Here is a 26,619-nt window from a genome sequence, read left to right as displayed (position 1 = left end):
CTTATTCTAAATTTAATACGCCGTCAATTTATCCGTCAATGAAATATAAATGAGCTCCAAAATTATCCTATGATTTAATTTTTTGTCAAATTTATCCCATAATTTTAATTTTTTCTCAAATCTATCCAAGGGCAAAGGGCCATAGCGGCATGAATGGGCTCACTTACGTTCCCTGTCAATAACACCGTTAAATGTTGACGGAAAAATTAATGTCGAAATAGATTTGGAACTAGATGTAACCATAGGCCTTTTTGGGTAATTTTTAAATCATGTGATAGATTTGAGAAACCGGTAATATCATGGGATATCTGACGTAATAAACGGCGGCATGAATTGATCACCAAACACTCGTTTTTACGCCAATTCCATAAAATCCAGCAGCCTGTTCCGAAGGTTGTCGCCCATGGAGTACCTCGGTGGTCCGAATACACATTTTTTGCCAAGTCTGAAGAAATCCATGGCACTAACGGCAAAGAGAAGAAGATGTGCCGCCTATTGGAAGGGACAAGTTTAGTCCAAACCATTTGTGCAATCCCGGAGAACGTGAAAGACTGACTCAATGTGGATGCATGCGAGCATGGTATTCATTTGTGCAATTTCCTTTATTTTAATAAATTGGGTTAGCTCACGCCAGCCAAAAAAAAAAAAAGTATTAATCAATATGTACCTTGTACATTCACTATTTTCAATTTATTAAAACAATATTTCTCTCGAAACGAAAGATCCATTATTTCATTAAAAATTTGTAAATGAAAATATAACTTTCTTTTTCTTCAGCCATCAGTTTAGTAAGATTCTTCCTTTTTAACTATTATTAGTTTATAAACACAAGACTCTATTAGGATTAATTTAAATTATTGATTTTAATTTGTTTATATATAATCTGTCTACATTCGTAAAAAGAACGCAATTCTTAATCTAAATTAAACTGTATAATTATCACAAGCCTTTCAATGATGATTAAATTTTGATCAGATCAAGACATGACATGAACATAAATGAACAACAGTTAATAAGAACCAAGAATTTGCAAGTTTGGTTTTTGTCAGTGGACTCTTTTGTTTTTCCTTTTTTTTATAATCGAAAAAAATAATAGAAAAGGGGGGAAAAATAAAAATGAAATGTAAAACGGGCTTCGCCCGAGCCACCCGATATCGTATACGGGCGGGCAAAAAGGAGAGAGAAACAGACCCATCCATAATCAGGCGGATCCTTCCTCTTCCAGCTCAGATCACCCGCCGACGGCATTCCAAGTCCTGCAGCGTGCAGTTGGAGGGGCTTAAGCCTTAAACCCTAAACCACCCCTCAACCTCCGATATCGTCAATCTGCTTCATCGCGCTGCCGTTCCTCGGATCCTCCGCGTCTTCTCCGATCTCAGGTACTGTCTCTCACTCTCTCTTGGGGCAGGGCAGAGCAGAGGCGTTGCTGTCCAATCCTCTGCTGCTCTGTGTTTTGATTGCTCTTGCTGATATTATCAGGAAATTTTCCTCATTGCTCTTCGCTGTGCATTGATGCAGAGCGGCATAGATGAAGCACACGAAGCAGAGGCGTCGCCGCAAGGCGGTGACATTCTACACGGCATGTTACGGCTTCAGGAAGCCATTTAAGGTGCTGTGTGATGGCACCTTCGTGCACAACCTCGTCGTCCATCGGGTCGATCCTGCCGATAGGGCTATCTCGAACATTCTCTCCGCCCCCGTCAAGCTCTTCACCACGAGGTCCCCCCCTCTCTTCTTCCCTGTAGCCAGCTAATACGAGTTGTCATGTTGGTGTAAAAGCATGTGTTCGAGTGGGCATGAAATTTGTGACATATGGATAGAATTAGTTGGTTCCAGACATAGACTAATGAAGTTTTGGAGTTGTCGTAATAACAAGAGTACTTTCCGTTCATTACTTTTTGAAAACATGTGGCCATGAGTTCGTGCATCAGTCGGTACAGTGTTTGATACCAAATGGGCTAGATATCCCAAGAATAAAGTAACATTGGAGTTTTGATATCACGAAATTGTGTGGATGCGTTGAATGTTCGTTTTTTTTTTTTTGGAAGTTCTTTGGCCGCGATGAATTTTCTTGTTGATTTTCGTTGTTGTTGATAATAGATGTGTTCTAGAGGAACTGAAGAGACTGGGGAGATCCCACTCCGAAGCACTTGCTACTGCACGTAGTTTTGCAGTTGCGAGGTCAGTATACCTGTCCTAAGCTCATCTCTCGATTTGAATGTTAATAATGATAGCCACACAGAAGAAAGCCCTGAGATTGTTCCCTCCATATATCTGTATGGAGTGAAGTGGATCCTCTTCATGCCTTTCGCTAGGTTTGTAGTGAAGTCTGGAGCAGCTCAAACCAGAACTCTTGAGATTGTACCGTTTGTCCATGACTGGCAGCATTGTTTTCTCAGTTTTCTCTATCCATCTTTACATAATTGGATTTTATATCCATTTTTCCCCTTTCCAGGAAGAAAGCCCCTATTATTTTTGTCAAAGAAATCTTTTTGTGAGAAGAAATCCTATGTATTTTTCACATGGTTTTCCATTTCGCCGAATATTGAATGGAGATGTGGATTCATTTTCTATTATGAACGAGACCGAGCATTTCTGTGGCTCCACATAAACTCACCCGGGATTCTACTATTTAGGTGTGATCATGAGGGCAAGACCAAGGCTGATAGCTGCATCTTGGAGGTTGTTAAGGAAAATAATCGTGAACACTTTTTTGTGGCTACTCAAGATGCTGATCTTCGGAGAAAGCTAAAGGAGGTTAGTCATTGGTTGTTATAGCACTTAAGTCTTTGGCAAGGGCATCAGGATCTTTTTTATGTACTTATAGTTATAATGGTTGCATTTTTTTCTGTATAGAGTTATTGTTGCAGGATGAGAATTCCTTTTCTATCCGGGACTCGATTTAAATGTATCTATTTGGACATTACACTTTTCATTATTGAACTTGCATTTCTGCCCTTTCTTAATTTAGTCACACTGCCTCTTACTTTTTTTCAACGAGTCATGTTCTTAAGCAATCATAACTGAAATATTTGTATTCAGATGCCCTGTATCCCTATAATGTTTGGCCTGAGAAATGTTCTATTTCTGGAGCAACCGTCTGCAGCTCAACGCAAATATGCCAAAGATTCTGAAGAAGAGCGCTTGCATATATCTGAGGAGGAGCGGAAAATGTTGGAAAAGAAAACAGGGGTGATTTTGGCATCCACGAAACCAAAGCACTCTGATGAAGAGGAAGATCTTGCTGGTCAAGATGGATATAAAGCAGTAGCAGAAAAGACACAAGCTGTGAAGAAAGGACTTGGTGTGAAGGATAAGCCTCAGTTCAAGAGAAAGAAAGCGAAGGTTCGTATCTATAGCATGCACAAATTCCATAGAGACCTTTCTCTTTCTGGTTGTGCCATTGTGTACCTTACTGTAATATAATATTCATATTGTCATGTTGGGATATATTTGACTATGTTGAACGTTTCTTGCTGCATTTGTTCTTTGCAGGGTCCGAACCCATTGTCATGTTTGAAGAAGAAGACTCATGGAAATGAAAAACCCACATCAGAGAAGGTATGTGTGCATAATTCCATGCTAATCTCTTCCTATTTACCTTTAAAAAGACAACCTGAACAGGTCGAAAATTATCAAAATGAAGTATATAATCTTGTTCACCCACTTTGGTGCTCATTCTGATGCAAAAAGCCGAAAACCGACCTTTTATACTTGCCATCAACCTGTACTCATTCACTTCGAAGATTAAAATCTCGGATTTTCTCATGCAGGAAAAGGAAGTGAATGAAGGTCACACGAGAAGTAGAGGTAGGAAGAGGAAGAGATTGCGCAAAAGCAAAAAGCCTCTGGTGATGGATTAACTGAGGTTTTTGCAGGACACAGAACCACTATAGAGAGCAATTTTGGCTATGTTGATTCTCAAGTCCCTTTTTGCCCACAGTTAGTGATGTATGTATTATCCATTTTCTTAGTTAATGTTAATGACTCAAACAGAACTTCGTGACGGAAAAATTACTGTAATGGCGGTGCGGGTTCCTGACTAGTGATTGTATGAGGAAGCATTTGGCTACTGTGATTTCTGTGTCTTTTAGCTCTGTTGTGTCTGTAGGTCTTCTAGAAATTCTGGGGGGCTGATTATTGATGTCAGGGCGGCTGAAGCCATAGAAAACATATTCTGGACTGTCCAAACGGTAAGATCGTTCGGGTGTTCATCCTCCCGGGTAAAAAAGGGGTTGCTAACTTTTCCTCGACCCGAAGAAGGGCAGCACGGTGTGATCAATAATAGAGACCTCGGGGGAGGGAGGAGAGCCATTGAAGATGGGAATGGGGACAGTGACATCCACTGTGGAGAAGTAATTGCCTTTCGACTTCAGAAAGGCAGCCATCACCATCTTATCAGACATCTAGACGAAAGCCCCGATACCTTCTACTATGTCCGGGGGACACCGTGGCCCGGCCCACCGGCTGTTGGATTAGCCATCTCTCGTTGGGGCGATCTAATGTTTGACTGGGGTCGGCGCCGGGGCCACATGACCCTCCCAGCACCGTAAAATTCACATCATAGTACATGGATTGTCCCCTTTCATATCTTACTCTTTATCACTTTGCTGCCTCCTCCGTGATTCCGTCCTCGATCATCGGCTTGTAAGTGCATGCCCAATTAACATGTCGTGTCACGTTACTGTCAGCCATTTTTCATTGCGTTTCATGTATTTTTCCTATCGTACGGACAACAAGATTTTACTCGTATGCATGACGACCATAGGACACCTGAATTACAGAAAATCTACCGTAGAGAAAAATACACGTTGTTTTGGGATGATACTCCATATTCATAAAACGAAAGATCAAGAGAAGAGCTCGGAGATACGTGACGAGATAAAAACGCGTGTGTATCGAATAACTTTGGAAAGGTAGATGAAAGTAGAACTGAAAGGGAGTCGATCGGTGAGCAGCCAACCATGGTTCCCTAATGGCCTTAGCTGCTGCTTAGAATTTCCGTACAAAGTCGAAAGTGTTAATGATCTAAACTTATCGTGAAATCTAAGACGTAACCTTAAAAGGTTCAATCTCCAGTCTCATGTTTTTTTCTTTTTTCTTTTTATTGTAATATATATTTTAAAAACGAAAAGGGGCATCTCGATGACTCATTCAAATATGTAATTATATTAATTAATGATAATAATATAGTTTACTAGATAGTTTGACAAAATTAGTCAAGATGGTTAGTGTATCGATAAGTCTAGTGGTCCTCCTCGATTGGGACATCCTCTATTCAATTTCTCAGATAATTAAGTAATTAAAAAAACATTTTGCTTAGTTAATCAATAAATCTCGTGCTTCAATTTTGGCTCGAAAATTGGGAGCTGGATACATAAACTATGTGTAATAGATATCGGGTCCCTTCCTAAACCTAAAGCACATACTGATAGTTACATGAACGAAAGAGATAACAACAATGTTCATGACTATCTTCACCTGAACAGAAAAATCCTATGTACCTTTACTGCTTCCTGGGATTGGTTTTGGTCCTTTCTCGCGCCGTCGGTAGTATTCATTGAGAGAATTTAATCGTTGTTGATAGCAAATGTTGAATACGAACTGATAATCATGATCAGATCTTATATAAGGGGTAAAGTGCTATCTTAAGCTGACAGAATTTGATGTCCCTATATAAACTCCCAATAAAATGTAAAATTTGCCTTACTTATTTCTTTCATGTCGATTTTGTGTTGTCAGTTTATGTTCGATACCAAAAGATTCCTAGCCAACAAAAGGCCATAGATAAGTACTTGCGAGAACAAACAAGAAATCACTTTATGAAAATTTTTGTTTCTTCATTTTCCCATGAAAATTATCTTATTATTTGGTCCCTACATTTCTTTTCTTATAATACTCAGATTTTTGAAATTCAAAATTTAAACTTTAAGGTAAATTGGATCACGAAGTTTGAAATTCAATTAAAACACTTCGTGTCAAGAATAAACCAACATTCAGATCAAATTATTTTCAGCCAATAGAGTGAAAATGCTCAATAATCTTAATGTGTAGATAAGTTCTACAAATTACATCACCCTCGTGTCATGTTTTCATAATTAAATCGTTGGCAAATGAACCATAGAAATTTCCGAAAGATAAAAAAAAACTATTTAATTTAGTTATTCTGAAAAATGATATTGGTGAAGTAACTGTCCCTCCCCCAAGTCTTTCCACTTGTTGGAACATTACGCATATGGCTTCCAAATGTCTTTCTTTTTCTTTTCTTTTCTTTTCTTTTTGTTTTTTTTGTTTTTTTGACCACGACTTCCAAATCTCAAAGCCTTTATTTTCACGTTGACCTAATAAGTCATGCATTCTGTCAATCAATAATATAATACAATTTTTATAAACGAAAGAGTAGGTATATCTTGTGTCAAATTCATAAATTAGTGACATAAATATACATTTATATATATATATATATATATATGAATATGAGTATCCCTATATGTCCACCTTAATTTTGTCAAATTATACCTAAATTTCCCCGCTCAAGAAAATGCCAGTGTCCTTCCTTGGACCTAAACACATAAATTAGGCTCAGAGGCATTTGCCACATTTTCTTAAGTGGACACAAAATTCATGTCCAAACTAAATTGATTATACTAGAAGCCGAAGTCAATGGGTATATATTCAATGTAGCTTTCTTGGAGCAATAGATGCGCCGAGCCATTAAGTTCGAACAACTATACGTCACTCCGATATGATCAAGCTTGCTCAACGTAAGAGTACGAATTAAATGTCCCAAGTGCGAGAAATGGATTCTCCTATTTTATGAAATATAGAACATCACGTTGAAGTAGGGCCTATATTTCTATTGCACATACATGACAAGACATGCAAACTCTAAATAGCCGCCTACGTTATTCGCATTTTAGACGAATGGAGGAATCTCCTATTCAATAATTTTTTTTTTCAATATACGATTTCTAAAAGTAAAAATACTGACAACTGACAGACATTCAGCTCGATTCTGGGGTTCTGGTCCCCCCTTTTATCCCATTAATTATTATTCATAAAAAAAATCCCAATAATTATGCTTAGTTTCTAAATTTGGTCTCTATTGATTTTGGTTTATTGCGACTGTGTAGTGTGCACATTAAATAGTGTTCGGACTTATGTGGGAAAAAAAGGAATCGTCCAATAACTAACGGTCGCGAATGATCCAAAATTGAATACAATATCAAAGGAGTGGGTAAGAAATCACTATACAATGCTGCCAGATCGGGATATGAGTCGAGCGCGTATAGGAGGAGATCGTTAGGTACAATTTGTCTCGGACATCATTCGGTGAACTTCTACATGACGCTATCGTACGTTTATCTGTTCATTCTTAATTTTGCATTCTGATGTCGTAATTGTTTGAGTTCTTGTAATAAATAAATTTATGGAATTTGAGCGATTCACTTGCCAAATCAATTTCTTATATACTTAAAAACAACTGTACATTGAAAGTTGTATAACGATTTTGACTTTGATATCTCCCGTTGAAGAAAATGTACAAGGGAGGAAGAAGTGACATGGCTGTCTTGGATTAACTTAAGTTAAGCCTTAATATAATAAAAGAGAAATCATAAATAATTAATAAAAAAGCACGAGTAGTATTATTAGGTATCGAATCGGGACAAGAGGCACGAGTAGTGCCACTAGATATCGAATCTGCGACTTCTAAATCAATAGGTGAGGGCGTGCCCACAGCACTACACCATCTTTTGATGCTGTAAAATATCTTTAAAATAGATCCTATTTACAAAAAAAAAAAGAAAAAAAGAAAGAGAATTAATATATGTAATTTAACTAAGCGATACTAATTTAATGAGCGATGCTACTACATGAATAAAGATGATAAAAAAGTGTCAATTAATTAAAACGCGGTGCGTCAATATATCTCGTGTCTCTAACTCTAGTGGTTAATCATCACACGACGAGCAGATAAAATCTTCACATACGAAAGTAGACCGGAATATTAAACGATGAGAGTAACTGAACTCGAAACATTATCGGTGGTCTTAATAAGATTCATTGTTTTTTTTTTCACTATATATATATATATATTGATATAAGATTTAATAATATAATAATATAAAACCATGGACATTGGAAGATTCCATGCGGGAAAACCAGGAAGTAAATCCCTCATGAAGAAGCCAACTTGTGACCGCATCTTCATGTCGGGGGCGGTTGATTTACCGCTTGGACGAGTGTTACTGTTACTAACCATACGGGAAACTTCGAACAAAAAGAACACGCGATGCACTGTCGTGAGGTGTTGTACTATATAGGCTATAGTAGCATAGCAGGCTTCCTGTTCCTGACGCCGGCTTTGCTCTGCTCCTCCCCTGCTTTGTCTTCTTCCTCCGAGCTCTCCTCTCCTCTCCTCTCCTCTAACCCCCTTGTCCTTCTCCGTCCTTGGTCCATTGTCCAATATATGTCCGAACTTGCTCGTTCTCTCTCTCCTTTGTCTCTCTCTCTCTCTCTCTCTCTCTCTCTCTCTCTCTACTCTCTTTCTTTACCCAATAGTTCAATCCCATGTAGCTCTCCTTGAACTCTGATACCCAAGAACCAGTAGAGAGAGAAAGAGACAGACACAGAGAGAGAGAGAGAGAGGTAGGGGGAGAGTGGTTACCATTTACAGCTCCAAAGGGGGGAGAGGCGTTACCATTGTCGCCATTCTTCATCACATTACAGTTTCTTCCTTTCACTGCGCTCTGTTTGGTTCGTTTGTTCGCCGGAGCTGAGCTTCCGGTACTGTTTAGATCTCGCCGGAGCATTCCCTCACTGCAGCTTTGTCCGTACGACCATGGCGGCTATCCTTTTGTTCTGGGTTTCTCTCATTTTTGCTTTATTGGGACCTGTGTTCTCGGTCTGCGGAGACGCAATGTTGCTCCTCAGCTTCAAGAGCGCCGCCGCCCCCGGCCTCTCGCGCCGCCTCTCGAGCTGGAATGCCTCCGTGAGCCACTGCACTTGGTACGGCGTCACCTGCGATGGGTCTTCCGACAGGGTGGTGGCTCTGAACCTCAAAGGGAGTTCTTGCTCAGCTGAATCCGATGGCGGACTCTCCGGAACCCTACCGGCGTCTGTTGGGGACCTGAGCGAGCTCCAAGCTCTGTCTCTCCCCTGCAACTTCTTCACCGGCGAGATCCCAGGGAGCATCGAGAGGCTTCAGTCCCTTCAGGTGTTGGAGCTCCAAGGGAACAATTTCTCCGGGGAGATCCCCAACCAGATAAGCCATATCCACACTCTTCGACTGCTTAACCTGTCCGGTAACCTGTTTTCCGGTTCGATTCCCAATGAGTTGATTGGCCATGGAAGATTGAGCTCTGTCGATTTGTCAAACAATCAGCTTTCTGGTGGGATAACCATTCATAGGACTAGTAGTTGTAGGTTCTTGAGGCATTTGAAGCTCTCCAATAACTTCCTGATCGGCAATATACCGCCGGAGATCGGGAAATGCATAAACTTGAGGACCCTCTTGCTCGATGGCAACATTCTAGAGGGTAAGATTCCTCCACAGATTGGGCAGATTGTTGAGCTCCGAGTCCTCGATGTTTCTCGAAACAGCTTCACCGATAGGATCCCAAAAGAGTTATCTTATTGCAGGAAATTGTCAGTTCTTATACTGACTAATCTGATGGACTATTCTTCTAGTTCGAGTGGTGATAGTTCAATGGAGAGCCTTCGAGGTGAGTTCAATGCCTTTGTTGGGGGTATCCCTTATGAAGTGTTTCAGCTTCCGAGCCTGCAGATGTTATGGGCCCCAAGGGCAAATCTTGAGGGGAGGTTGCCGACTTATTGGACTGATTCTTGCCCGCTTAGAGCACTCAACATGGGTCAGAATTACATCACCGGTGTGGTGCCTCAGAGCTTAGGGATGTGTAGAAATCTCACTTTCTTGGACCTAAGTTCGAATAATTTGGTGGGTTATCTCCCCTCACAGCTTCCAGTCCCTTGTATGGTGTACTTCAATGTGAGCCGGAATAATATAACCGGTGGACTTTCGAGATTCCGGGAATGCATTTGTGTTAGCCGTATTATCTCTTATGGAAAATATGCCAATATATTAACTGTGGAAGATGTTGAGAGAAGCTACTCTAACATTCCTTTTAGCAGTGATAAATTTGCAATTGCTCATGACTTGAGCTGGAACAGCTTCATAGGCCCATTGCCATTGTTTGTCATCGGGGACAGGTATGTGGCAACAAAAGATAGATTTTCCTACAGGTTGTTGCTGAACAATAACAGGTTCGGTGGGCCCTTTCCGGTTAGCCTTGTATCCAATTGTAGTAGCTTGCGAAGTTTGTCGGTGAACTTGAGTGCAAACGAGATATTGATGGCAAATGATTCAGTACTTCTTCTTGATTGCATGAAGGTAACGGAATTTGAAGCAGCACAGAATCAGATTGGTGGGTCGATTTCTCCTGCAATCGGTGACTTGACGATGTTGCAACTTCTTGACTTGCGTGGTAATAGATTGTCGGGAGTTTTACCCGATGAGTTGGGGAAATTGAAGGACCTGAAGTGGCTTCTTCTTGGAGGAAACAATTTTACCGGAGAAATTCCATCTGAACTCGGTCAGCTGAATTCTATTGTGTGCCTTGATCTCTCTCAAAATGCTCTGATGGGAGCAATACCTGCAAGTTTAACAAACGCCTCAAGTCTTGAAACTCTGTTTCTCGATCACAACTGGCTTTCGGGTGAAATTCCTCCGTCTTTCTCAGTGCTTCCAAATCTCACCAAGCTTGATCTTTCCTTCAACAACCTGTCGGGCCATATTCCTCGCCTCCAACACGAAAATGATTGCGAAGCTTTCAAGGGAAACCTTTATCTGCATTCATGCCCGGACTTATCTGCCCCACCTGGTGGTCTCCCAGTCCCTCTTGAAGTCCACAGAATGCATGGTTGGAAACGACCAAGGCCTCTCATCATTGCACTTGTAACCTCTGCATGCGTTATACTTCTCACTTTCCTAGTCATCGTCCTCGTTCTTGTCATAGCAAAGAGAAAGTTCCGTCAAGGAACGAGCTTGCGAAAGAGGGTGATTATAACCTTTCCCAATGCCCCACCTGAGCTGAACTACGAAAGTGTTGTTGGAGCTACAGATAATTTCAGCATTAGGAACCTAATAGGAACAGGAGGCTTCGGGTCAACCTACAAGGCAGAACTCCTCCCAGGCTTCCTAGTGGCTGTGAAGAGGCTCTCGGTGGGCCGTTTTCAAGGAATTCAGCAATTCGATGCGGAGATAAGGACATTGGGAAGAATTCGACACAAGAACCTCGTGACCCTTCTCGGGTATTTTATGGGTGAGACAGAGATGTTCCTAGTCTATAATTACCTTTCGGGTGGGAACCTCGAGACCTTCATACATGAGAGGTCAGGCAAGAACTTAGAGTGGCTGGTGATCCACAAGATAGCCCTTGATGTGGCTCAGGCTCTTGCCTACCTTCACTATTCTTGCAGCCCTCGCATTGTTCATCGGGATATTAAGCCAAGCAACATCTTGCTCGATAAGGAACTGCATGCCTACTTATCGGACTTTGGACTCGCGAGGCTATTGGAAGTTTCTGAGACCCACGCAACTACTGATGTGTTAGGAACCTTCGGATATGTCGCCCCCGAGTATGCAACCACTTGTAGGGTTTCTGACAAGGCAGATGTCTACAGCTTTGGGGTCGTGCTATTAGAACTCATGTCAGGGAAGAAATCAATTGACCCCTCATTCTCAGACTACAGAAACGGGTTCAATATCGTTGGATGGGCCAAGCTCCTCCTAAGGGAAGGACGCGCCCAGGAATTCTTCTCTCTGGAGCTGTGGGAAGGTGGGCCGAGTGGGAACCTACTGGGGTTGCTTAGGCTAGCTTCGTACTGCACCTCAGAGTTGCTCTCCATTCGGCCTTCAATGAAGCAGGTCGTCGAGAAGTTGAAGCAGTTGGGATCATAACCAGCAGTGCGCCGATGGCTCGTGTGTCGGTGTTCAGAACATGTCTGAATCAAAAGTCACCATTGCTGCACCGGAAGCTTTGCTGAGGTGAGATTTCGGTTTCTCTGCATCCTTCATTAACAACAATATTATATTACCTATGAAACAGCATGCCTCATGTTTTGTCGTTCACGAAAGCATTAGCTCGGTTTCTAATGAATCATGAAATCCTTCATTAAATGGTCTGATGTTGTCATTAATTTTTCTGTTTTTATAGTTTTTTAGCTCATTTTTCTCTTTAAAAAGTTCAGACCTCTCTTCTTTTCTGGATCTGTAGTCTCGAAATTCAACATTGCAGCAAACTCGCCCCATGCAACTGAGGCCTTACATGTCATGTTTTTTGCAGAGTTGCACGAGAGTCCAACCCGAGGAATCGTTTGGCATGATCTTCTAGTGGAACCCAAACTTCCATGTAAGTTCGGGCCATCATGATGTAGAACAGACCATCTTCCAAGGGAGCAGCGAAACGCTTTCAGATCAATCTCGTGGAGGTGTCTTAAGTCCCAACATATTCCCCAAGAAGTATGAGCAGGTATAAATCTGAGAGGGGACCGCTAAAATGCATTCGAGTAACTCCGCGCAGGTCTTGCTTCCTTACAGTGCTGTTTTTCTGTGCTCTGGCAACTGCTGGAAGGAAGTTCTGATGGATTCGGAAGTTCTGCAAGGTAAAATTCTGCCAAACCCGGAAATCTCATGCTTAGGGGATCAAATTGTACATCAGCAAGTAGAGTACTAAAGGGTTAATCCCTACATGTACATGTGACAGAACTGATTTGTATCAGCAAATTGGATATCGATGAATTTTTCCTTAAATCCTGTTATAAAGTTCGGATAAGTTATTGTTCTGTGTTCTATGTACACTCCAATTTGCTGCTACACAGGACAACTGAGGCACCGAAACACTGTACTCTGGTGAATCCCGGATGACCTTGAACTATGTCGGCACCGAGATTTTCTCATATGTATCAGGTCACCAGGGCACCTACTGCATGTATATTTTAGTCCCCATGAAGAGCTAGCCAGAATATCAATGACTAAGTTAACAGATAAAATATCCCGTTGGATGGTTCCGACTCAGAAATGGAGTATATTGGCAACCTAACTAGTCGAAGCCGTCCATTCATGGTGTCAACTCGAACCCCTCTGTTAATATGATATGATGGCTCTTTTCTTTCGTACTAAGCACTGCTGCTTGCAGAAAGACACAGTGACGAATTAATTTGAAGGAAATTGGTAAAAAGTGGATTTTTAATAATGCCAAATGATTGAATTTACAATTGACAACTATCATCAGTTGGTCATAATTACACGATTGAAACAAGCAGTGCCAACTCCAGAAAACAAGACGGCCCCGGCTGTCTTTCAGGTGTTCAGCAGTCAAATTGTCTTTGGATCGTAATATGGATCAATCCGCAGGACCTTTGCTTTGTCTCGCCAAGAGGATGAGCTCCTCTATCGTGGTCCCGATCTTCTGGTTGGCTTGTTTAAGGCTCATGCAGGAATATCTTCCCAGGGCATCCTGGAATTATTCTTATGGTCATTTGCAGGCTCATTGCATCGAAAACGGAACAGACATAGGTAAGAAAAGCTGAACAATATAATAGGGGCACTGAGTAAGTGTTCCTAAACGGTTTTGGGGAGCGAAACAAAAGGGAATTCTAAGCATCCATTAGAGAAACATGAAGAAGGTATGTTTTAAGTCAATCATGAGGTTGATCTATCTAACCAACGGACCAATCAGATGTAAAGTAGGAGTATAATCCCTTACCTGTGAAACAATTCCTAATTTCTCCAATTTCTGAACTGCATCATCCACGTCAAAGTTACAGGTCTCACCAAACTCTTCTTTCAATAGTTCCTCGCACCGCAGATCCAAATCCTTTGACAACATTATGATGCAACAAGGAGAAATTAAGCCTCTGAAAACCCAAAGATCCACCCAAAAGTTCAAGGAAACATACAGAAATAATTAATAGCGACAGTACCAGCAAACTGGCTTTGCCTCGTTGCATCAGTATGAAGTACGATATTATAACCTCTTTAACCTGCAAAATGAGAGCATGAAGAATACTATAGTTACTGACGGCAATAGTCTACAGTAAGATCAGGATGAAAAAAATTACAGGACTGGCAACATACTTCTTGTTGAATCACATCATCGCACAAATGTAGAAGAGTCCCCTTGCCACTATCCAGTTGTTTGTCATACATGGACCTGGTAATCAAGTTCTGATATCCAGCCAAGTTTGCCGTGAACCTATAGCCAATAACCAACAGCCACATTCAGTCGACCATGTGAAATCTGACTGAAAACTTGGAATTCATTTATTAGTAAATTCAATTTGAAGATTCTAAAGAATTAATTTCGCTAGCACCAGTGTAATTGTGCACCGGCAATGCATTATGCAGTGTATGAGCTACAGCATCCGGGGAAAAAAAAAGAAAAGAAGATACTTAACGTGAAATATGTTTTGGCGCAGTAACCAATCACAGTAGAAAGGACGGCAAAGATAACCCAAAGATCTGCTTTAGGCATTTCGACGGAACCAAATACTGCGACCTGCAAAATGACAATGCTTTTATAGATCATGGTTGGCAACAATGATAGGAAAGGAAAGAAGATTTCATCAGTCTCAAAATACTAACCAGCCCAATTATCGCAGAGCCCACAAACTTCACCCAATCCATTGGAGTTAATCCAGGATTTTTCTTCTCTGGCTGTTAAATAAACGGGAATTAACAATATGAAGTAATGAAAGATGCCAGATTATAAGACCCCAAGCCAAGGAAGAGAATTACAAGAACTATTTCCATATCAGCCATGGGAATGTTCTTAAAATGCTTCACATATATTCCGCGTTCTGTTTTTGATTCTGTACTTGCTTGCCTGGAGAGACGAAGCACTTTTGGGCATCAAATATTTAGTCACCATAATTCCAGTGGCATCAATTGAAGATATCATATCTTATCAGAACAATGAATTACGTGTGCCCATGAAATCTATTTGACCCCCAAGAGGAAAACATGGAACTGAAAGAAAATACAGGTACCTGTAAACAACAATTATCCTTTCGAAGATGGGTTCCTGGATCGTGGTCTTACTCATCAAATTTTGTAAGCTGTGCAACAAAAAGCAAATAACACTTCAAAATGAGCACTAAATAAAAGAGGCAGCAAGAGGTAAACAACAGCATCTATGCAACACAATATGCAGACAGAAACATGAATAAGCTGTCAAAAGATGATGTATTTGTTGACATGAAAGCTTTAGCTCTCCCATCACTGAGCTGCATAGGAAGGATTAGGGCTGGCATGGCTTGCTAAGGATGAGGTTCCAGATGGAAAAAAAGGGTTTACATCTTAAGAAAATTATTAAGTGTTGAGCTCTAGCTAGTACTAAAATAATTGCACATGTCATGATATTAGATCTGCACGTCACTGGTGCTGGTATAGAGCTTCTAGCTTGGCATCACAAGCTGCAACACAATTACAAGTACTTGAAGTAGCAGTGTGTGTGTGTGTGTGTGTGTGTGTGTATTTTCGGACAAATCTCACGGTCTAGGAAAGAATTGAGAACTCTCAAAAACAACAAAAATTTTCTGAAATGTTCAATTGGCAAAAGCTACGGATGCCTCCATCCAGCATTGCAAGAAAGCATGCATACACCTTAGAAGTGACAAGAAAATACGTTCATGACAGAACCCCAAGGCTTCTAAACATAAACAGAAGTTATATGAATAACCTCAGTTCCATATTTTCGATACGGAGACGTTCAACATAAAGTTCATTCTGCTCTTCGCAATCATCGGCTGTAATTTCATTGTTCTTTTTGGTATTTTTCTTATGGCATTTGCTTGGCTTCACAGAGAAAAGTTCATCGATCCTGCAAACATAATAGACCAGATGAAATCTTCAAAAGAAACCAATGAAGAATGCTGGGGAATGAGGAAGTTCTAAAAGTATGTACTCATAATAAGATATATCTAAAAGAACACTCACCTGGTAAATGTCAGCAAAAATGACCATAGACGTGAAATAATCATGTCCACTTTCTCCATGAAAAAGTAGTCAGTTGTCCGATCGATCCCAACACCACGCCGGAAGATAACATACTTAAAAGGGAAAAAAGGGAAGAAATTCAGACAGGGAGTATAGAGAGACACAGAAAAGTTATTACCCTCACCCCATTCGAGAACTGTCATAGAATCAGAAAAGGGACTTACAGAACCCAATAATCCACACTGCACAAACATGAACAAATTGGCCGACAGAAAAGCCACATTTTATGTCTCACAAACTCATCTTACTTAAAACAGAAGATTTTATTACCAGCATGAATGCAAAACCATACATGAAGGATTCTTTAACAAAAAATAATAGGAAAACCAAGGCTACTAAAAGATTTTCAGAAGTTCGACAGGAAGTTGTTTTAACCAATAATGAATTTCAAGTGAATAATTGACATACTTCACTACCAAAAGAGAAGAACCGGTTTCAAAAAGGAACCCTAAAAGCATCATTCCACATTGAAGTTCAAACAATTTAAACATTTCAGCCTTAAGAAGACAAGTACCTTATCTATAAAATCTGGTAGATTCTCCTGAGGATGATCTTCAAAGTACCTCTTCAACAGCTTCTTGTCCAGCTACATTCAACCAAAAACAAATGTAGGCATCATTAGAAGATAAGGGCCTCATATTTTAGGATCTTCATCATAACCACAATAGTACATATGGAAAACGCTCCATATAGTTGCATTAGTGCAGTTAAAGACCTTAGATTCATCGACGGAAATAGGAAGATTTAAGAGGTACTGGCCAGACAGTGCAATATCAACCTCCTCTTCTGTCGCGATCTTAAAGTTGCTCTTTTCCATAACCTGCAGATAATAAGAGAACAACAGATATGAACAACTAAGAAATAAATATCTTGAAAGAGTTGCTCTAGGCTCTTTCACATTGAATATAATCGATCTAATGAAGAAGTATCTTCTCGAAAACGAAATGCGGGCCTGGTTAATACTTTATTTGTCCATAAATGATACGCCTTTCATAGTAAACTGGTCATCACTAGATTCAGATTACTTCTAAGAGAGGTTATCCTGATTAGAGTCTTCCAAGTTCCCAAAAAGTGCATATCATAGAACCAGGAGAAAGTCAGGGGACACTTAAATGCGGGTAGTAAAAGAAAGAATACTGACTAATTTCCAGGTCCTGTTCTTTCACTCATTGAAGATAGTGTCATGAATTCAACAAGACGAATGAATTGCTAAATGCATTTAAGGAAGAGGTCATTCCAAAGCTACACCTCCACTTAACCTAAAATATCCATAAGAAACGGCCGTTACTCAGTTGAAAAATAACTAATCAAGCAGCTACGTTACCCGAAATAGGTACTTGAGGAAGGTCTGTTCAAGTTTATCAATTTCTTCAGGACACAAGTCCTGTTGCGCCAATTTCTGAGGTCCGTTTGCAGGGTCAAAGAGGGAGTACAGTTCCTGCAGATAATATTCAAACTCAAATGTCAAAGGCGGAGATAACTGAAGGCGGTGAAAATACCATTCAAGCTGATTACAATGGACTCTTCACATCAATACAAGTTCAGGAATAGTTATAGTACCATCAAATCTTCAAATTGGAAAAGATACCAAGCACGAACAGTGTGTTCAACTCTCTGACAAAGGTTCAAAAAGTCCTCGCGTTCAGCATCAGACCCTGCACAAGAACCATGAAATTAAGATTCTACTTACGACAATGTAACAGCAGAAAACAAGTACTACGGTCGCACGCCATTACCAACCGACACATTGTTCCAAACAGAATCTGCCGCATTTCATTGCAAAGGCATTAATAATGTTTTTATATCCAGGCTGTCCTGATATCCAAAAAACATATATGCATTGCCAAAATCAGCGGGAATTATGATTACAGCGATAGAGACCGATGAAATGCGTCACCTATGAGGTTGGCGAGGGTGGTAATGATCTTCTGCTTCAGAATTGGGATCACGGACTCCCGCTCCAGCCGAATCATGTCCTTCTTGTTCTCTGCCATTGCTGATCAAGCGGGGGGGAACGAAGCTGCAGCCGGGAAGATTTGGGGAAGATGGAAATTGCAAGGGTTTAACCAAACCGATCAGAAATTTCATCAGGCTTTTTAATGAATTTCAACTCATCAACAGAACCAAAGGATACGTATTTTTAGATAGATCGTTTGCTCTACCTGTCCCCTGCAATCGCCCCTATCTCTCTCCTGAAATGACAGTTGTTATGCTGTCATCCGTTATCTCTTCCCCCATTTCTAGCGATGGAGTCGTTGTGTCTTACCAACTGACGCCGCTTTCTGTTTCCTGCTCCCATAACCGCCACGAGGTCTGCGCGGGAGCTGAACTTCCCGCCATTGCCAGAGGAACAAACTTCGCGAGAGCAACCATGGCGATCTGTAGATAACGGAGAAGGCGAGTAGGGAGACTGACTGACGAGGTAAAGAATCCGATCATATCGGAGCTCTCCGCAGCCGCCATTTTCGGTTTACACGCAACAGATCTATCCATATATATTAAGGACCAAAATAGTCCTCGATGTTTGATAGTTTTTGCTCTTTTGTCCTTGCGAGCAGCCTTGTGTCTTCTCTCATTTTTTAAGAGCATCTCTTCCTCCACGCCCAGGTTCGGGTGGCTCGTCGCTGGCCATTACGACTTAGCCAGGCGGTGCGGATGGTTAACACCAACCTTCCCTCTCCCTTATCTATATCTCTTCTCCTATATGCTCTCCTCTCGGGATCGAGTACTAATAGTCATTCTAATCCAAGGGTCGACGAAAGTGCCAGACTCCACTGTTGACTTTGATCGGAGTTAGCAATTAGCATTGAGCTCGATGTCTTGTAATTTTTCTTCTTTATGAATGGGCATAATTGATTAGCAGATTGAGCATGTAGCATACCACAAATCCGCGAATATAACACTTCTCTACTTCCTGAATGGCCATTGATTAGCAGATTGAGCATATAGCATTACCATAAATCCGCAAATATAACACACACATACTCCTACTCATAGTTTCTTCGGTCAGTTTTTAAGGGTGGTCCACCAATGAGAATTGAACATGAAACATCTTAATTCATAAGCAAATGTATATCACTGTACTACACTCACTTTCTCTTTATTCTTTATTTTTATTTTTTTGCTGGGTATAAAGATTAGGTCAGATTATTAACCCGCAATGAATCTAATTGCCACAAAATGTTTCTTTCGCCATGGCTCGCTAAGACTTTAGCCCAACTTAATCACCGCAGCCTTACCAACACACTAGTGAATTAAGTCAAAGATCCACTGAATTAAGAATTATGAGCCGACCACCACCATCCCATTATACACCCACATAGTAGCGAGCTTTATATCCTCAGTGAAGTTCAAACTTGTGATGTTCAAATGGAGCGCTTGGAGTTTAACTACTAGACTACCATGCCAGTGATCTAGTGGTCGGTGAGGCTGCGGTGAGGTATAATCCACCCACTACACTCACTTTCTCGTTATGAGATAGTTTTGTTTCCAGTAAAAGGGATTGGCAAAGGATAGTCCTGTACATCAATTTATTATTACTGACCACAAACTTAATTCTAACAGGACACTACTGAATTTACCGAACAAAGAACGACAAACTAACACTCAACAATCATCCAATCATAATTACATGATCAGAAAGAACAAGTGGAAACCCCAAATTGAAGAACAAATGAAGGGAAAGAGAGAATGTCTAGTTACATCTCCGGCACGTCAGAGGCCTTCTTATCAGCAGGATGACTATCCACGGACATTTGAGGGCACCTCCTAACATCAGATCAAGTAGCAGCAACAGCACCACTCTGTCTTGCCTTGAGGACAAGCTCTTCTGTCGTCGTGCCAATGATGTCGTTGGCGTGCTTAAGGCTGACACAGAAATATCTTCCAATAGTGTCCTGGAAACGAGAACATTAAGCTTTCTGTCCCTCACTCATAGCACAAAGTAGAAAAGTAGCTACAAGCGGTCATGTATTCAGAATTGCCTCTAAGTTAGAGATGGCACAGACAATGCCTAGTAACTCTAATCCTGATTCCACCACAATTTCATGGAAAATTTCAAACATCCATCACAAAAAAGTAAGGCAGCAATCCCTCCTATCAAACTGTCTCAGATAACAATCTCAAGCTAATACAGGAACAGACGACATTAACTCGGGTTAAAGATATAGTATATGCCTATGCCAGAAAAGTTTCCCTTACCCGAGAGACGATGCCTAGTTTCTCCAGTTTTTGAACTGCATCATCCACGTCAAAGTTACAGCTCTCACCAAACTCTTCTTTAATAAGTTCCTCACACCGCACGTCCAAATCCTTGAACATATTATGACGCGATATGAGAAATTGAGTAAAAGCCAATAAGAACCCTAAATTTGTCAAAAATATATCAATGACGTAATAATGAGAGAAACCTGTCTAGTAGCTTTGCCCTGCTCCATCAGTATGAAGTATGATATTATGACCTCTTTAACCTACAAAGCAAGGACAGGGAATAATCTAAGGGATGCTCTTTTGAAAGTGCAGCGATTCAAATATGGCTTGCAGAGACAATTAAAATGTTACTATTATATCATATGTAGTGAGGATAGAAGCCGAAGTATATCAGGCTGCAGAAGTTCATGAGACTGCCGACATACTTCCTGTTGAATCACGTCGTCACACAAGTGTAGGAGAGTCCCCTTTCCACTATCCAATTGTTTGTCATACATGGACTGGGTAATTAAGTTCTGATATGCAGCCAAGTTTGCCTGGAACCTGTAATCAGCAGCCAGAATAGATTTTGAAAAAGTGAAACGAGAATCCGCTTATATCCAGGAAAACCAAAAGGCATATTTTAGTACCAAGTCCCAACGATATCTTTTCCGCCCTTTCGGGGTAAGTGTTAGATGGATATTAATCTGCTATATCGCTGTACAACCGTACAGCCACAACTAAATGACTATACGGCTTCTCTGACTGCAGACTAATTATGAGTAATATCGAAAGTGTTCATTTCCACCAGATGAATATAGGAAGTGTATGAGCAAGAGCATCGAAAAGAGAAAGGAGGAGGAGATACTTAACGTGAAGTATGTCTTAGCACAGTAACCAATCACTGTAGAAAGGACAGCGAAAATAACCCAAAGATCTGCTTTAGGCATTTCAACAGAACTAAATACAGCAACCTGCAAACATAAATAGACTTTATGAATCGTATCGGAGATAAAATTGAAAAGAAGATCTCGATGAGTTCCATAATACTAACCAGCCCAACTACTGCGGAGCCCAGAAACTTCACCCAGTCCATTGGGGTTAATCCAGGATTTTTTTTTTCAGGCTGTTCAATACACAAATATCAGCAACATGATGTCACAAGAGATGCACAGACTAAACGGATTGAGGCCAGAGCAGAGCTTACAAGAACAATTTCCATGTCGGCCATTGGAATGTTCCTAAAATGCTTCACAAAAATTCCTCGTTCTGTTTTTGATTTTGTACCAGCTTGCCTGGAGAAAAAAGCCACTCCTGGCCATCAAATACTTCTTCACCATAATTCCAGTAGCATCAGTTGAAGAAATCAATATCGTATTGGACTATCAAATTATGCAAATTCTATAATCTAGTTTGAACACCTGTTTGTAACCTAAAAAATTAGCACGTTGTCCTTTCGAGAGAAAGATGAACTGAACAACAATATAGAGAGTACCTGTAAACTACAATTATTCTGTCGAAAGTGGGTTCCTGGATCGTGATCTTACTCATTAGATTGCGAAAACTGTCCAACAAAGTGAAAACTAAATCAATGGCAGAAGAGGAAAACAGCAAATATGCATCCCAATTCGTACATAACGGCATGCGTTGGTTGTATAAAATCTAGTAATTGTTGCAGAAGAAAAGGTTCAGCTACCCCGCCACTAAGCTGCACAAAGCCTCGAGGCTGCGCATATCAGAGTGGGACTTTCTCAGGGACCAAGTATCCAGACAAAAAGGGCTTCTATTTAGGGAAAACAAAAAACAAAGGTTTGAGCTGTCTTGCATATATGTTTTAATGCAATCCCACATGTCATGGAATTAGGTCTGCATGTCACTCGCAAAGAGCTTCTACATTAGCATCGCCAACTACAACATGTGGCGAATTCAGGTTTACTTTGACGGTCAATTCTTCTAAGTACGTCATGATTTACCACAAAGACAAATTTGAGACCTCTCACAAAGTGATAATAAACTGGATACTAGATTTGACTCTTTAAGGTGAACTTTAAGGTTTTCTCAACAAGCCCAATCACCAAAAGCTGCACATGAGTCCACCCAATATATAACATATAAATGATATAAGCACACTTCATGGTAGTAAGCCATATTTCACCTTAGTTCCATATTTTCAATACGGATGCGTTCAACACAAAGGTCATCTTGATCTTCTTCAGGTATGATCTCATCAGTCTTCTTGGGATCCTTCTTAGGCCGTCTTCTTGACCTCCTAGACAAAATTTTGTTGATTCTGCAAGCACCATAGCTCAGATGAAATTTTCAAAAGCGATAAATTAGGCATGTCCTGAAAAATCATCTCAGATATGAAAAAGTACTGCAGCATGCACCTAGCCATTTGAAATCCCACAATTACAATAGCATAAGTATTGGCCCCGTTTGGATTCCGAGTTCAATGATTTTAACTTTAACTTTAACTTTAACTTTAACTTTAACTTTAACTTTAACTCAACACACTACACAACAAAAATACACATTTCCCAATTCAAAAATTTTAACTTTAACTTTAACTCAATACACTATACAACAAAAATACACGTTTCCCAAGTCAAATTTATAATCACATCTCATTTGTCCTTTTCCATAATCAAAATCAAAGTAACTTTAACTCTGAATCCAAACGGCCCCATTTAAGTTTTCAGTAGCGGATACATAAATTTCATCAACTGGAGCAGCGCAGCACAATTTATCAACTTGTATAGCATGCAACAACACATATGCAAAGCACATAAAGAACAGATGTACAGGAGCAAGAAAGCTGAGAGTATTATCTGTCTGTCTATAGACAATGCAAGTCAGCCTTCATGCTGAGGGCCTAAAAACCTTTCTTCAGCATCTTGACAAAAATCGAAGCAAGACTCACCTGGTAATTCTAAGCAGATACGCCCATAGACGTGTAATAATCATGTCCACTTTCTCCATAAAGAAGTAGTCAGTTGTCCGATCAATGCCAATGCCACGCCGGAAGATAACGTACTTTAGAAAGAAAAATGAGCAGAGAATCAGACAGGAGTGAAGGGAGATGTTCATCAAACAGTTTTAACCTTGCAGTCTCAGCAAAACAAGTACCTTATCTGAAAAATCTGGAAGGTTCTCATGAGGATGTTCTTCAAAGTATCTTTTTAGGAGCTTCTTGTCCAACTACATTAGATAAAAAACAGATGTAGTTGTCAGTAGAAAACAAAGGGCCCAAAATTTAAGATCTTCACGAAACCAGCACCACACATTTACGACAAAACTACTTGTAATTGCATGAATGCAGGTAGAGACCTTCGATTCATCTACAGATATAGGAAGGTTCAAGAGATATTGGCCTGAAAGTGCAACATCGGTCTCATCATCAGTAGTAATTTTGAAATTGCTCTTCTCCATAACCTGCAAATTATGTGTGCATAATAAGCATATACACAATTAAAAATCATACAACTTTAAGGACTGGCTTTATGCTCTTTCAGTTAAAATATATCGGTTAATAATAAGTATCTACTCAAAGTAGTAGTTGGATCCTGCTTGACTCTATCCATTTGCCCGTAAGTGATAAGCCTTTTCAGTAATGCTCAGCATCAGATTCATATTGCAGATTAGCAAAAGATAAGCTGATAAATTGTTGTCCATGTTTCAAAAACCTTGTGTGACAGGGTCACAGAGAGTCAGACTATCAGAGGACATGAACTCAGACAATCCGAAGAGGTGCAATAGAATGAGTGTTGAAACAAGGATAATCAAGCGAAAATGCTGTTGTTCTCACATATTAGGAAGCTACACCTCGATTCATCCTAAAAAATCCGTAACAAAATTGTCCTCATCAACTACGACAATAACCTGAGCCATAAATGCTTATTTCTCATTGGGAAAAATTACACTCTACTTGTTACCATGAACTCGGTCTCCAAAATATAGTAACCAGTTAGCATCATTACCTGAAACAAGTAAGTGAGAAAATTTTGTTCGAGCACGTCGATTTCTTCAGGAGAGAGTTTCTGCTGCTCCAACTTCTGTGCCCCATGTTGAGGGTCAAAAAGGGAGTACAATTGCTGCAAGCACATCCAGATTCAAAAATCAACAGCAGAAAAAAACCGGAGCCTTCACATCAACAAAGCCGGGGAAGCCTCCAGTTTACCATCAAATCTTCAAACTGCAGAAGATACCAAGCTCGAATGGTGTACTCGATTCTCTTGCACAGCTTCAGAAACTCGGCGCGGTCAGTGCTGCGCTCTGCAAATGCACCATACATGATCAGTACTATGGTTACTCTTCCATTACCGACTCGTAGTTCCGCCCCGAGCTAAGCTACCGCATTCAGTCTCCCGGGAATGGGGTCCGCATTACACCTAGTCTGATCAACCGGAAAACCCTACGGACATCACGGAGCAATGTCATAGGTATCAACGGGTGAAGAAGGGGGCTCACCTATGAGATTGGCCAGGGTCATGATGATCTTCGGCTTCAGGACTGGAATCACGGACTCGGGCTCCAGCCGAATCACCTCCTTCTTCTTCTCCTTCTCCGCCGCTGTCGCCATGGCTGAACAGCAAACGCCGGACGCTCTCTCCGGTTAAATCACCTATAAGAAGGAAGCTGGGAGGTGGGAGAGATTCGGGAGACGAAGGTGGAGGGTTCAATTCATCCTTTGCCGACAGGAGAAGGCAAGAGAATCACAAACACAGACAAGACACAGACGGAAGAGAAGCTGCCTGCAAGTAATGTAACTGACAACTCCACCCTGATTAGTCCCCACTAATCATAGCCCCATTTCTTAATTACTTTCCCTCGACATGATTAATTACTCCTTTTGTTGATTTAACTGCTTCTTTTTCTTTTTCTTTTTCTTTTTCTTTTTTCCCCTTTTTCCATTGGACTTCTAATTTAACTAATGAATAAATAATAATAAGTTAACCTATGTTATGCACGGATTTTAGTTATATGAGTTTCACAGTTGATGAATTGACTTGTAATCAAACATGTGAAAAATATGAATGCTAACTTTTATTATCTTGAAAATTACAATCTACTTGACGTTCAAATTACTTATCACATCTTAAAAATATATTGTTTTCGAGCCAATCGAGTTAGCATTAAAAGGAAATAAAAGTGCAACATCATGTGATCGATCTTCGAAGCCATCTTCACCGCTCTGTCAAGGTGGTCATCAGGATAATAATCAACAACATCGAATCAATCCTCGATTAAACGTGGATCTCAATGATACCCGAGTTAAAAATGGATCGGAACTCGAATAGAATGTGAGACGGGACACGATACAGAGAATTGTTGTCTATATCTGTAGCAGTGTCATGTAGCCAATTTCGATGACTAGCTCGAGGTAGGAGCGAATGTGGGCAAAGTAATGTCGAAGTCTATCGGCATAGTACGACGGGAAAAGATTGGAATAATGGGCTACCGAAAATTTGGAACATACCTGAAATCTCTTAATTTTTAAGTCAAGATTAAGGGAAAATTATGCGTTTGTTTTCGGAGTTAAAGTGAAGAATTTGTGATTGTGATTGTGATTGTAAAAGAAGACAAAAAAAATTTGACCGTTTGTGGGGTCCACCACTCTGAAGCTCGTGGCCTTGCCCCCACCACACCCCAGGCCGTGCAAAGACCAGCTCATTTCTTTGACTGAACAGGAGAGGCCCCTACCCACCGTTCTTCTACTCTTCAGACACCTCGCTGCCTCCCCAACTTTCTTCCTTCTGTGATCTACATCCGTGAAGCTTTAATCCGCGAATCTGTCGGTTCTACCGCACGCTCCCTATCCTCTACGAACGCGTGAAGCTTTAGTCCCCCCTGCAGAATTCGGTCGTCTGTGAAGATCAGTGGACAGGCGTCGAATTTTATCGGGCCCCTACCAGTGGGTGTTACGGTATAAGAGGCGTCTTCGTCCGAAGCCAATTCCATATCGAAGGGAAAGGTACTTTCTTCCACCAATTTCAAATTACATTATGTGATTTTCCCCAATTTTTATGCAGGGTTGAGGATAGGTCTGCGGCCGAGTTGTTGGACGAAATTGCTGATGATTTTTGGTCGATTTCGGTTTCATTGCTTTCTGTGGACATCTGTGCGGTTGATTTTGTTATTGTTGTTGGTCAATTTGTCTATTCCGGCTGCATTGGATTGGAATATTGATCTGTTATGCATTGATCTGTTTTGCTGAAACCTACGTTGTTGCATTTGTTTGTTTCCCCTGGTCACAGGCAGCACACATGCTCGATGAAATGTCTATGAAGGGCTTAATAGAAATAGCATGAATTCCGAAATCTGCTTTTGCTTTCGTCCTGTGCTGTTCATCCAAA

The 26,619-nt window shown here is 40.6% G+C and overlaps 4 protein-coding genes across 5 annotated transcripts; 2 read left to right on the top strand and 2 right to left on the bottom strand.

Annotated features, from left to right (window-relative positions):
- The first annotated feature begins 1,184 nt into the window (after positions 1–1,184).
- On the top strand, positions 1,185–4,093 carry LOC116194102 (rRNA-processing protein UTP23 homolog). 2 transcript variants are annotated; one of them, XM_031522822.1, is made up of 7 exons: positions 1,185–1,379; positions 1,519–1,719; positions 2,101–2,181; positions 2,637–2,757; positions 3,043–3,345; positions 3,496–3,561; positions 3,774–4,093. In XM_031522822.1, the coding sequence occupies exons 2-7, from the start codon at positions 1,529–1,531 to the stop codon at positions 3,861–3,863; spliced, it is 852 nt and encodes a 283-aa protein (XP_031378682.1). In that variant the 5' UTR covers positions 1,185–1,379; positions 1,519–1,528; the 3' UTR covers positions 3,864–4,093. The 2 variants fall into 2 exon arrangements, with proteins under 2 accessions (XP_031378682.1, XP_031378683.1); XM_031522823.1 differs by lacking the exon at positions 1,185–1,379 and having other exon boundaries at positions 1,504–1,719.
- A 4,245-nt stretch (positions 4,094–8,338) lies between these two features.
- On the top strand, positions 8,339–12,871 carry LOC116194182 (LRR receptor-like serine/threonine-protein kinase RPK2). Its single transcript, XM_031522934.1, has 2 exons — positions 8,339–12,067; positions 12,366–12,871. The coding sequence occupies exon 1, from the start codon at positions 8,843–8,845 to the stop codon at positions 11,978–11,980; it is 3,138 nt and encodes a 1,045-aa protein (XP_031378794.1). The 5' UTR covers positions 8,339–8,842; the 3' UTR covers positions 11,981–12,067; positions 12,366–12,871.
- A 367-nt stretch (positions 12,872–13,238) lies between these two features.
- Positions 13,239–18,543, bottom strand: LOC116194184. The gene is made up of 16 exons (XM_031522936.1): positions 18,241–18,543; positions 17,976–18,098; positions 17,639–17,733; positions 17,403–17,516; positions 16,794–16,898; positions 16,593–16,664; positions 16,019–16,131; positions 15,762–15,902; positions 15,070–15,138; positions 14,819–14,906; positions 14,666–14,737; positions 14,479–14,579; positions 14,159–14,276; positions 14,005–14,064; positions 13,788–13,898; positions 13,239–13,538 (listed from the first exon to the last, which is right to left on the bottom strand). Exons 2-16 carry the CDS (start codon positions 18,070–18,072, stop codon positions 13,425–13,427), a joined length of 1,470 nt encoding a protein of 489 aa, XP_031378796.1. The 5' UTR covers positions 18,073–18,098; positions 18,241–18,543; the 3' UTR covers positions 13,239–13,424.
- Positions 18,544–19,571: 1,028 nt separating this feature from the next.
- On the bottom strand, positions 19,572–25,052 carry LOC116194183. The gene is made up of 15 exons (XM_031522935.1): positions 24,734–25,052; positions 24,444–24,538; positions 24,244–24,357; positions 23,594–23,698; positions 23,393–23,464; positions 23,187–23,299; positions 22,422–22,556; positions 21,762–21,830; positions 21,474–21,561; positions 21,321–21,392; positions 21,140–21,240; positions 20,713–20,830; positions 20,488–20,547; positions 20,279–20,389; positions 19,572–19,974 (listed from the first exon to the last, which is right to left on the bottom strand). The coding sequence occupies exons 1-15, from the start codon at positions 24,843–24,845 to the stop codon at positions 19,858–19,860; spliced, it is 1,482 nt and encodes a 493-aa protein (XP_031378795.1). The 5' UTR covers positions 24,846–25,052; the 3' UTR covers positions 19,572–19,857.
- Positions 25,053–26,619: the final 1,567 nt, after the last annotated feature.

This window comes from Punica granatum, chromosome 2, assembly GCF_007655135.1.
Source record: "Punica granatum isolate Tunisia-2019 chromosome 2, ASM765513v2, whole genome shotgun sequence".
Lineage (NCBI taxonomy): Eukaryota > Viridiplantae > Streptophyta > Magnoliopsida > Myrtales > Lythraceae > Punica > Punica granatum.
The sequence above is the reverse complement of the archived record's forward strand: the minus strand, read 5'-3'. Positions and strand labels throughout refer to the sequence as shown.

Coding starts and splice junctions, on each gene's coding strand:
- LOC116194183 (XM_031522935.1), bottom strand. CDS start 24,845: ATGGCGACAGCGGCGGAGAAGGAGAAGAAGAAGGAGGTGATTCGGCTG. Junction 24,539..24,733: donor GACCCTGGCCAATCTCATAG/GTGAGCCCCCTT, acceptor GTGCATTTGCAG/AGCGCAGCACTGACCGCGCC. Junction 20,390..20,487: donor AGGGCAAAGCTACTAGACAG/GTTTCTCTCATT, acceptor AATATGTTCAAG/GATTTGGACGTGCGGTGTGA.
- LOC116194182 (XM_031522934.1), top strand. CDS start 8,843: ATGGCGGCTATCCTTTTGTTCTGGGTTTCTCTCATTTTTGCTTTATTG.
- LOC116194102 (XM_031522822.1), top strand. CDS start 1,529: ATGAAGCACACGAAGCAGAGGCGTCGCCGCAAGGCGGTGACATTCTAC. Junction 2,182..2,636: donor CGTAGTTTTGCAGTTGCGAG/GTCAGTATACCT, acceptor TCTACTATTTAG/GTGTGATCATGAGGGCAAGA. Junction 3,346..3,495: donor TCAAGAGAAAGAAAGCGAAG/GTTCGTATCTAT, acceptor TGTTCTTTGCAG/GGTCCGAACCCATTGTCATG.
- LOC116194184 (XM_031522936.1), bottom strand. CDS start 18,072: ATGGCAGAGAACAAGAAGGACATGATTCGGCTGGAGCGGGAGTCCGTG. Junction 16,899..17,402: donor TCCTCAAGTACCTATTTCGG/GTAACGTAGCTG, acceptor TATTATCTGCAG/GTTATGGAAAAGAGCAACTT. Junction 14,580..14,665: donor GCTCTGCGATAATTGGGCTG/GTTAGTATTTTG, acceptor GTCATTTTGCAG/GTCGCAGTATTTGGTTCCGT.